The 11,753-nt window shown below is 41.4% G+C and overlaps 1 protein-coding gene across 1 annotated transcript; it reads right to left on the bottom strand.

Annotated features, from left to right (window-relative positions):
- Nucleotides 1-10,638: 10,638 nt before the first annotated feature.
- LOC146690381 (trace amine-associated receptor 13c-like) lies at nt 10,639-11,746 on the bottom strand. Its single transcript, XM_085434945.1, has 2 exons — nt 11,568-11,746; nt 10,639-11,452 (listed from the first exon to the last, which is right to left on the bottom strand). The coding sequence occupies exons 1-2, from the start codon at nt 11,744-11,746 to the stop codon at nt 10,639-10,641; spliced, it is 993 nt and encodes a 330-aa protein (XP_085291071.1).
- Between the last annotated feature and the right edge of the window lie 7 nt (nt 11,747-11,753).

The raw sequence follows: 11,753 nt of genomic DNA, 5'->3' as shown, positions 1-11,753 counted from the left end.
CAGCATCCTGACACTCTGAGGTCAACTGACATAATTTCACCTGCTAAATACACAGAAAATCTTGTTAAAAGCCACACAGTTTTGCACAACATTAACATTAATTCCCATTAAGCCCTTTCTAAAAACATTATAACAATCGATCATCACTAAATTCTAAATTTCTTTTCCAAATCTGGAATACTGCACTTAGTCACAGACCTGACCACTTTATTTAATTATCCTGTATTTTACCATTATATATTTTACCAAGCAATTCTTCTCATTCACAGACATGTTGTCAGGCTCAGGAGGGACTCGGAAGCAGACCGTCACTTAAGTTCGTGATTTATTTACACACACAGACACCAGGTGCGAATATATACGGGTGAGGGGGCACAGGAAGAGGGTCTCCGGGGAACACAGGCACGGGAAGAAGAGGGCTAGGTACAAAATCCACTGAAGCTCAGGTAGCTCGGACTCCGGTTTTAGCTCACCAACGGCGGTCCTCAGGCTGGCGAGAATTCTAGCACAGAGAGGAAAGGCAGGTAAGTAGTGGCACGACAGAAACTCGAAAAACGGCTCAGATAGGTGATGACACTGACGAGTGTTACACAATAATCCAGCGAGGAAGCACTCTCAGCAGCCGCCTTAAGAAGTGGGTGAGATGATTGCTTGCAGGTGTCCGAGCCAGGGGCTGGAGCCGTCACGACTCCGCCCCGGTAGAGCGCAGTGCGCGGGAGGGGAGAGAGAGAGATGCAGCACAACAAAAACACTTGTAGCCATACAGAGTCAGCCGAGAAGGCACAGGGTCATGACACATGTTTCTTTCACAGCCAGAAAGGAAGCTTCAGTTCTTTTTTTTTTTGTCGCCACACATTCAGCTAATTTTCATACTCTCTCCTCTCATAAGAAGTTGCCTTGACAAGAGAAATGCATATTTAAAACATTACCACATAATTAAATTATTATTTTATTTTCTTTCTAGAGTAATAACTTGTTTTGCTCAATTGGCACAAAAGCACTTCTAAGTCACTATTCTAAAACTACTTTACACTTCCAATCACTGGTTTATCCTTTTTCCTTTTCACAAAAATCCCTCTATTTTCATGGAACTCCCTGAGTTATTCCTCAACTTCAAACTTAAGTGTGTTAAATCTCCACCATTTAGCATTTATGTCATGTATTCGCATTCATGAATGTAAGCATGTCTTCATTGCGTGTATGTATTTGTATTCAGATTAATATTGAGTGTAAGCTGGTCTTCATTGCCTTGATGTGTTTTTATAATCAGGTTTAATTCATGCATCTTTGCACTGAGCTGTGGATTCAAACTGTCTCACTTCTGATTCTCTCCAAAAATAATTTCACATGTAACAATTTGTATATGTGTCTTTTCTATTCAATTGTTCAATTCAATAATTGTTAGTTTATTTATTTCTTTATCTCTCTCTCTCTCTTTTTTTTTTTTTTTTTTTTTTACCTCTCTGTTGTGATGTTCTGGACATTTCTAAACCTCCATGAGTTCAGTCTCAATCTTCAATCCAATTTCCCACATGCTTTCACTGCATCATGTCTCGGTTCACCTCTCACTGATCCTCGTCCCTGTTCTCACAGTTTTCTGTGTGGCCTCGCAGATCAACACAGGCCCAAATCAGCTGTTTCCTCTCTCCATTCCTTCTCTCTTGATCTTTTCAGTCTTTTCTTGGAGGATATCTCCCAGCATGGCAAATATGAAACTCAGTATCCAGTACTGTCCAGTGCTTTTGCACAGTCATCCCACTGTTCAACTTCCCAGCTTGTAATTCAGAGTGCATGTTCCATCAAGTGTTTCCTTACATGCTGCTGCTGGAGTCTTCAGTGTTATAGGTCAGTTGCACTGTCTTTTTGCCTGCTGTTAATTCTTCGAGTACACGGTGTTCTGTCTGTCTTCTGTCTTCATCAGGAGACTGACTGTCCTTTAAGCTTCTTCTCAGGATGAGGACAGAATGAGAGGTGAAGCTGTCAAATCTTTAAGCCAAAGCCTGGCCTGTTTTCGTCCCAATTCTGTTAATCTATCATTTTGCCGCTGTACTCACGTTTTCAAGTTGAGAAGAGTCCACCTGTATTGACACACTAAAACATTTATTTAATATCATTTTCATTACCATTTCTTAACACTACCTAGATTTTTAACACGTCTCTCTCTCTCTGATTGCACACTCCACATATCAGCCAGTTTCCTTTTATGGGCATGCAAGCTTGTTCACTTCCTGCCAGACACACACACACACACACACACACACACACGCACACACACACACACACACTCTTCTCTTCAGTAAATTTTCATCTACAACCTAACCGAACTCTTATTTTATATTTACAGTCTATAGACCCTATGTAACTCTGCTACGTGTTAATATAAAAAGAATGGACCCTCAGTACACACACACATGCACACACTTTTTTTTTTCTTTTTTTTTTTTGCCTGTCCCGTTTGGCTCTTTTGCCATCAGAATTGTTGTCTAAAGGCAAAGAAAGATGCCCAACGGATTTACTTTACCAAATTGACCATCCCAGCCTTGCCATAATGGTCCATTTGATTCACCTTTTATTGTTTATTTTATTTTCACTTACTGAACATGGGACAGACTTGACTGGGGGAAAGAAGGGGAGAAAGAAAGAGGGAAAGAGAAACAGCTGAGAAGAGGGACGGGGGAGAAGGGCAAAAACCAAAAACCAACAGAATGAGCAGAAAAAGAAAAAAAAGAAGAAAAACAGAAAAAAAAATGCATATATCAATCACCTGGGTCACCTGCTGAGAAAGAAAAAAGAAAACAAGCAGAACAGAACAAGAGTAATAGAATAAACAACATCACAATGATATATGGGAATATGACAGTAAATACTAAATATTAAACATTATTGTGCAGCACATAAGATCAACAGAACACAGTGTGCTTTGAGGTAGGAGCCAAAAAGGGTGTAGTTTGTGGGTGTGATCACCCGTGTGTACACCTGTGAGCATGGACGCGCTTGTTTTTTGTTTTTTAAAAGGTTCCTTCATGTAATAATCTGCTAGAGGGTGTGGGGGGGCCACAGCCCCGTCCTCCAGGGCATGAAGCGGGTATGGAGGAGATCAAAACTCCAGACATCCAGAGGCCCCCAGAACACAAGAGACCAAGGAAGACCAACAGAGGGGCAGCCGCGCCACTGTCCCAGAAAGAGCTGAGGAGAGTCCCAGATGAGGGCTCACTCAGCAGCCGCGGAGCAGAAGCCAGGGGGAGTTGCAGTGACGCGCCCGTGAGCTCCGCCGGCAGCCAGCCGTGCCTGAGTGACCGAGCCCCAGGCCGAGAGGCCGGGGGCACCCCACCTCCGAAGTGGCCCGAGCGAGCCCCAGGCTCCAGGCCCCGATAAGCGGCCGCCAAGGAGTGAGCCGGTGTGTACCTGGACGCCCATCCCCGGACACAAAGAACCACCAACGCACCGACGTCTGAGGGAGTCCGCCACTGGCAGGGGAAGTGGTGGTAGGGGGAGATAGGCCTCCATACCTTGGAGGGCCTAAGATGTCCCCAGAGAGGTGGCGCCTGACACCCAACCTGACATATAGACACAGAAATACAGGCACACACATATACAAACATCCATTCCCACCCTCATGCTCTCATATACACTTACTCCACACTCAACCAACGTGGAGACAGACATAAAGAGACGCTGTACACACGATCACACTCCCCAAGCGTACTCTACAAACCGGGTCTAGGTACCCTTGCCCCTGGAGGGGGGAACTGCACCCAGACCCAGGTGGTGTTACCCTTTTCCCTGCGGTGGGGGGAGGCAGACCGCCCCGACTCCGCAGCAGCAGGGAGGCCCCACACTCCAGACCGCAGTCGGACGGCCAACTCCTCCTCCTAGCCCCCCCGCTCCAGCAGGTCGCAGAGAATGGGGGTGAGAGAAGACTCCAAACCTCCCTCCACCCGCTCATTGTAGTGTTGATGCATGTGTGTTCTAAGGTGCATTTAAAACCCAGGAGGGCATGGAGCTACCTGCCAGAGAGCAGCAGGTAAGCGCATGGTCCCTCCTGCTGGCCCTCAATGTCTACGTGTATTTAACATTGAGAGGTGGGCAACGACGCCAGGGGTGGGGTGTGCACCCTGATGGTACTTTGGATTCCGTGTACACATGCACACACTTAAATATACTCAGCTCTTTGCATTTGCAAGCATTCACATCAAAATCTTCAATGTGCTTATCAGAGCTCTTTTGGCACAAATCCTGAGGACAATTAACAGTTTTTCCACACATATCACCATTCTTTCAGCTCAGTTTTGTAGCATCATTCACACAATACTTTCATCAGCATTTTGCACACTTCCCTGAGCTTCCTTAAAAGATAATCGTCTCACACACACACACACATACCACACCCTTTTCTCTCAAAACAATGTGCACCTTTAATCATTCATCCAAATAACAATTTTACACTTCATTTATACATTCACACATTTATAAAGACACCGACTGCCAAGATAAATAATTTTCCTTTCCAAATCACAACTTCACATCATCTTCCTTTAGTACTAGTCATCCTACCATTTTGACTTAATTTAAAAGCCTCTAAGCCCAGGTTTGCCCACCTTGCTGGTCAATACACCCTTCTCTGTCCGGGACAAAGGGGCCAGATTTCTGAGTCCTATGTTAATTTAAAAGCGCTCCCCGCAGCTTGACCAATAACTCCACTTAACTAGCGTCCAGTATTTAACTGCGGCCTGAAGCTTTACTTAAAGTTTTACCGGTCAATCCACGTTGAAGTGGTCACGCCTGAAGCCCCGCTTCTTCAACCAAACAGCGCACTAAAGTGGTCCCTGACCACTGACAATTAACCAAGGTCCCAAGTCTTGGCAGTGTGGTCAACTGAGATACCGGAGCGAAGGGGGAGGTTCTCACCTCTGAACTTGTGTGCACTCCTGGGGGTCACACCGCCGTCCTAGATTAATTTAAATAACTTTAAAAACATTACTGGGGACTCTAACACCCAGTTTACTGATGTCCAGGCCCAGCCTTCTGACCAAAAGGGACTCCTACCCTGAAACCAATGTCCAATTACCTACTCTCTAATCTCTTTTCACTTGGCTGAAAAGATTACACTCAACACATCAACTTTAAACTTTACTTTATCATTAACAACAATAAGCTTTTATCAAATATTCCTAGACTTTACTTTACTTCACTCAAAATTACCATGGACATGTCACCCGAAATCTACTTAACAGATTTTATAATTGACTTTAATTTCGCCACTACTGAGCCAATTTGACGGTGACGATCATCAACTCGGTGAACAGATAATTTAGATTTCATCCAATATGCACAATTTTGCTTTTACTTTGAACAGGCTTGTGCCTACCTTTAAATCTTTTTAGACTGGTCTGTTGTCCGCCTCATATCAGATTGTACCTTAAGCTCCGAATTAGTCCTCTCAGCCGCAAAAGAATCCGGGTCACTGCACCAATTATTAAATTCAGTTCTTTGCATTCTTTTGGTGGCAAAGAAAAACATGGCTCAAAGTGGTCTAACTCAAAAAATGATCTTTAATTTTACATTTCCAAAAAAGGAGACTGAGCACACACAGCTCTGAAGCAGCAGCAGCCTGCCTGATGTACATATATACTTCCTCTAGACGTCACGCACACTTTAAGTTTCGATCCAACACTTAGTTTCACTTTCTTTCTGCACCTCATATGCTCTGCAAAAGCATGCAGTTTCCTGTCAGTACGTTTTGGCTCAGACTCTAGTCAGAGCTGGCCCTTTTAGACTACATTAAAAACAAGTAACAATATGCACTAAATAAGCACTAACAATATATTAATTTCGTGACAGCGTGAGGGAGGGAGAAAAAGGAAAGTGAAAAGTACAGGTGCTACCGAGCAGAAACGGGAGATGGAAGCATGTAAATATAAAAATAACCACTGCAGCCAAAAAGAGTGCCTGACGAGCCCAGTAAGCTATTAAGACTCGACTTTACACTGTGTTCGTGTTTTCCTGCGAAACAAAAAAGTTCTGCTGCAGCAGCCTTTCAAAGCCTCTTTCTGTCTCTCGCTTGCAACGTAGACAGTAAAGCTAGTTCCCGGCTACGAGCCCGACACGGAACCCAAAGTAATAGCCAGAGGTCTCCTTACCACGGTTCGGAGCCGCGGACCTGGCCGAGGTAAGAAGAGAGTGCAAACATGTTGAGGCCTGTGTTAGTTCAGTGAGAGATTTATTTGGAAAGAAAACAATTTTCACTTGCAGTCGAAAACTAATGTGTACACTTATGCCTGCATTTTTATTTTGTTAAATACAAACAAAATTGTAGCAAAAGTGCTGCCACGTGTCTGGCCAGAAAGAGCTGTTTATTTGGTAGTTCAATGAAACTACTGTACTATACTGTACTATACTGCTGAGTGACTGTCTTCTGGTCAAATACATTTCATTGCAATGTTGACCCTGCGCTAACTTGCGTATGACAAATGAAACTGAAACTGAAAGGCTTCAGATAGTTAAGAGTGAGAAAAAAATTGCATTCATGTTTGCAATTTTGTCTTGTTACACAATATTTGGAATTAAATTTTTAAAAAAAAACCCACTACGTTTTAAGAAATATTAGTGGGTGTTTTTGTTTTTGTTTTTTTGTACTACTTGGACACTAAAGTGGCCCTCCAATGAGATGACGGTGCCAGAAGTGGCCCGCGGCTCATTTGAGTTTGAGACCCCTGGTATACTGTGTAGACCACTGTACTGATAGTAAAGCTCTTGAATCTTTAATCTTGAATCTTATAAGCATCAGGGTTTCTGGAGCTCTGGCATTAGGCTTTTCACTCTGCCTCACATTTTGACTCCAAACCAACTCTGACATCACTGACTGTGAGGTGGGGGCAATAAATCCAGCTGTGGCTGTCAAGCCTATAGTGTTATTTTACCCTAAAAAACTTTTTTTGCTATTTGACATTGTTCTCAAGCTCTCATTATGTCAAGCTTATCTGAGAAGCTTATCTAGTTTTAGCTATCGTCTTTTTATCTTGGTTCTAAAATGTAATTTGTGGTTCTTTGTAAAGCTGTTCTGGTTTTTTATTCTTTGTATATTGTTGTTATTTTAGTTTTTATGTATTTCCCTTTCCATTTCTGCTGACAGTGTCAGCCAGATCATGACTATGAACCCTGTGTGAAGCAGTTGTTTCTCCCGCTCTATAATACACAAATGGTACATTAAGGACAATAACCACCTGGCGAAATTCTATTTTAATTAGACCCTAAATAGAACTTTTTTTTCTCATGCCAAAAGCACCGCTTGATCTCTGATATTCCAAAATAATCCCCCTGTAGTCATTTTTTACTGTTAATGCCATTGTTTTAGTTTTAGCCTTTATCTAAGCTGAAGTCTTTCAATGTCTTGAGGACCATCAAAATGTATATGAATGTGGTTGGTGTGATGGAAAATTTGTCTTTCCAGTCATCTAACCTCTGTCAATTATTGGTATGTAATTTGAACTGTCTTGTACAAAAATGTATTTGCAAAGATGGGAAAACAACTGACTCTAAGTTGTGTTGATGGCCACAGCACAGTTCATGATCAGGCTGGTGCTCACATGATGTTGAGAATTTAACTCCCAACTGCTGAACAGACAAAGATTGTATCCACACAAAGGGTATAAAGGAACTGCTATGATTGTGCTTTTTGCTGAAACCCTACTTGGTTCAAGTATGTGGATGACACCTGGGTGAAAATCAAATCTGGACATATCAAGGGATGAACCAACACATCAAGTTCACCAGAGAGGATAAGAAAAATTACAGGTTAGGCTTCTTAGACTGTGAGACTTTCATCAGTAATGGGGGACAGTTAAAAGTCAATGTGTACCCTAAACCAATACATACGGATCAGTTTTTAAGGTTTGACTCTCAGAGCAAACACCATCACCAGACATACAGTGGCCAGCAGAAGAACGTCATATCATGGAGGCCCTGAGTAAATGTGGTTATCCCAGTGAGACATTTGTCAAAGCTGGGAAGGCACCTAAAGAAAGCTCCAGGCGATCCAGGAGAGAAAGACAACTGCTGTCTAAGCGAAAACCCTTAGTGATCCTTTATGTGTCAGGATTATCGAAACAGTTGAGAAACATTATCTCTAAACACCGCGTCTCTGTGGCTTTTAAACCTCAACACAAGCTGTGCCAAAAAGTGGTGCACCCCAAGGTTCGAATCCCCTGACACGAACAGAGTAATACAGTGTACGCTGTCAAGAGCCAAGAGGATCGCCATGATTTATACATTGTGAAAACCAAACAACCGCTGCCTAAGTGGATTGTACAACAGGAGAGATAGACAGTGGACACTCTTTCAATGATGAGGATGTACACATCCTGAACAGGAAGAAAGTGAGGAGTCAAGGAGGCCATATACATGAAAAAGGAAAAGACCTTCTTTGAATTGAGGTGGACAGATCTTGTAATGCTGTGATTGCAACCATTCCCCAACTCTCTGAGAATAGTACTCATGGCCATTGTCACTGATCAGTGATGAATGATCAATATCATTGTCTTTGATCTGTGGTTGTTGGGGCGACCGTGGCTCAGGGGGTTGGGAAGCGTATCTGTAACCGGAAGGTTGCCGGTTCGATCCCTGGGCTCTCTGTCCTGGTCATTGTGTCCTTGGGCAAGACACTTCACCTACCACCTACCGGTGTTGGCCAGAGGGGCTGACAGAAGCCTCGCTTCTGTCAGTCTGCCCCAGGGCAGCTGTGGCTACAACCGTAGCTTGCCTCCACCAGTGCGTGAATGCCAGAGTGAATGAATAGTGGCATTGTAAAGCACTTTGGGTGCCTTGAAAAGCGCTATATAAATCCAATCCATTATTATTATTATTATTATTATTAATGGTCATAACAATTACCATATTAATGATCAAGAAACGGACCTCACAGCTCGTTTTTTGCCAGTGGCGCTAGATTGAGTTATTATGCAAAATGTACTTTTTATAAGAATGGGGAAACGTGCAGTCAGCTGAGACTGAAGAAGTCATTTGGATGAGTGACGAAATGTTTCTCTCACTGAAAATACTACGTCCAGACGAACAGAATCAGCATTTTGGGATTTTCTTACCTGGATGATTGAGCATGCATTAATACATTATTACACAATGTAATAAAATTGTTGTGTAACGCTTCTCAAAGTTTTAGCTATAAAACATCTTGTTTAATTTGCATTTATTTATACCTTATTTTGCTGGAATAGGCAGCCAGTCTGTCTATGATGACATCATACACACTGTGTGAGGAGTTGTCGTTATAGGAGTATAATTATACAAATATTGGTGTCGGGACAACAAACACCTAACAAAACTATGACCACTAAGCCCTAAACAGTCTTTTCAATGGCAAAAATGTATTTTTAAAACACAGCTATTGTTACATTTCTTACATTACATTTTATTATTGTTGTATATAGATAATTATATAAAATGAGTAATAAAAGCTTAAGCCTGCTTATACATCTGTCTTATTTTCATTACTTGTCATTTCCAGTTAATGTTAACATAATTTTGGAAAATCTTTAAATTTGGATAGAAAGTTATTTTTATGGTATGACCTATTTCTGTAGGCCCCTTTAAAAATAAAATACATGGTAATATGGTACTTATGAAACCAGTATAACAGTGGTAAATGATAATAGCAACAGACAGAGAGACAATACTAAAGTTAACATTTGTCCCGATTCGTGATTGAGGTGAGAGACAAACGACCACAAGTCCAAGTGCGTCAAAACAATGATTTTATGTGGAGGAAATACACCATCACAATCCTCAGCATGAATCCCCCAAAGAAAGCTTACTCAGAATGTTTTATGTATTATTATGCCCCTTCATGCGTCAAAGCAGATACATAACATGCATAAACTACAATAACCACAACCTTTGACACATTCAAAAAGAGCATTTTCTCCGTCTTGACGCCAGGTGCTTCCTGTTGATCTTCTTACTCTCGCTTATCTCTGGAACATCAGAACCACATCCTACAAAAAACTGTCACTTATGCAGGCACAAAATGCAGTTACAAGCAAAATATGAGTCTATATACTATGTGTGTGTGTGCAGGCAAACTGTGTGTGTCTCGCACTGAGGTCGAGACACCTCAGTGCACTCTGTCTCATGTCTCACCTCGCCAACTAAAGCTTATAACCTCTTACTAGACAGAAAGCCAACTCCTCTGTAACTGAAACTATATGTGTAATATATTGAATAAATGTTTTAATCAAATGCCGCTACTCAAAGCTTAATAAAAAGGATATAAACGAATAAAAAGGATATGAATGAATAAACATGATATTAAAATGATATAATCCCCACACATTCTTTAATCACACTGAGCCAAAAGCTGGATAAAGTCTATGTAAAAAGTATTAGTACCTTTAAAAAAGTACTTCATGAAATTTTACTGGCAATTTCCTTCTCGGAAGTGGCATATAATATAAATAATCAAATAAAAATAAGAAATAATAAAATACATTGCCGCAACACTATCATACTTTAATGACATTTTCTATATTTCCTCATTTGTGACAAGGTCAAAATTTTCATTTTCAGATTTCTGAATTTATTGATTTATTGATTTCAATTGTTAGTAGAGTGGATTTCCTTATCTTTTTAAAACATGTTTGCTTCACTAGTGTCATGCTTAAAAATCTGCAGAGTGATAATAAGTTTAACAGCATTTCTAAACCAAGAGTAAAAAAGGGCATACATCAGTGGGTTTAGACACGAGTTAATGTAAAACACAATGATCAGAAAAAATGTAGATGAGTCATTGATCACATTTACTTCAATAAGAGAGTAACAGTAAAACGGAAGGTAACATGCGAGAAACACAACTACAAGAACTCCAAGGTTCCTGGCTGCTTTCAGTTCAGATTTGTTTGCTTGATTGCTTGAACGCTGAAGTGTGACAGCTGTAACATGAGAGCGCATGGAACGAGCTTGAGACACAGCCACCACAAACACTCTCATATAAAGAACTATGATAACAGATACTGGAAAAATAAAAGATAACACAAGATCAATAAACCGTGCAATATCATTAATGACAAACACACACTCTCCATAACAGGAATTATACCTGGCCGGCTTAATTAGAACATCCTTTGTTAAAAGACTGCCGTAGAAGGTTGAACAAAACCAACACAAACAAACACAGAGTTTGACTCTTGCCACGGTAATTCTGGTGGGGTAATGAAGAGGGTGACAAATAGCTACATAGCGGTCAACTGAAATGAGAACTATGTTCCAAGTTGAAGCACAGAAAAGACCGGCTGTCAGATAAGTATAAACAGAACACATAAGATCACCAAGTACCCAGCAGGCCGTGTTTCTAATTATTTCTAGTGGCAGCATAAGGAGACCAGTGAGAAAGTCTGAGACAGCCAGAGAAAGGAGGAGGATGTTAGTGGGTGTGTGAAGCTGCCTAAGGAGAGAGAAAAAAAGAATATATTACACATTAATAATGTAAAAATGTCTTCACTAATTCCATTGGTTTTTAAGACTTAAACTACAATTTCAGCTGAGAAGTTAATTTCTGCCTGAAGTAAGAGACTGAGATGATGACGAGAAGGTTTAGAGCAGCAGTGAGCAGAGAGATGCAGCACAGCACAGTGTTCAGCAGCACAGCTTTGGACCAGTGAAATGTTGGCTTCCTGCAGGAGCTGTTGAGGAGTTGTGGAAAACAAAGCTCGGCTTCTTTCTGCATCTCCAAAATCATACAGCTG

This window comes from Copadichromis virginalis, linkage group LG16, assembly GCF_057382275.1.
Source record: "Copadichromis virginalis isolate Kocher_CV1m ecotype Utaka linkage group LG16, C_Virginalis_male_GT1.1, whole genome shotgun sequence".
Lineage (NCBI taxonomy): Eukaryota > Metazoa > Chordata > Actinopteri > Cichliformes > Cichlidae > Copadichromis > Copadichromis virginalis.
The sequence above is the reverse complement of the archived record's forward strand: the minus strand, read 5'-3'. Positions and strand labels throughout refer to the sequence as shown.

Excerpts from the sequence above, each read along its gene's own strand:
- LOC146690381 (XM_085434945.1), bottom strand. The coding sequence starts at position 11,746 with ATGATTTTGGAGATGCAGAAAGAAGCCGAGCTTTGTTTTCCACAACTC. Across the intron at positions 11,453-11,567 it reads ATCTCAGTCTCTTACTTCAG|GCAGCTTCACACACCCACTA; the intron begins GCAGAAATTAAC and ends CTCTCTCCTTAG.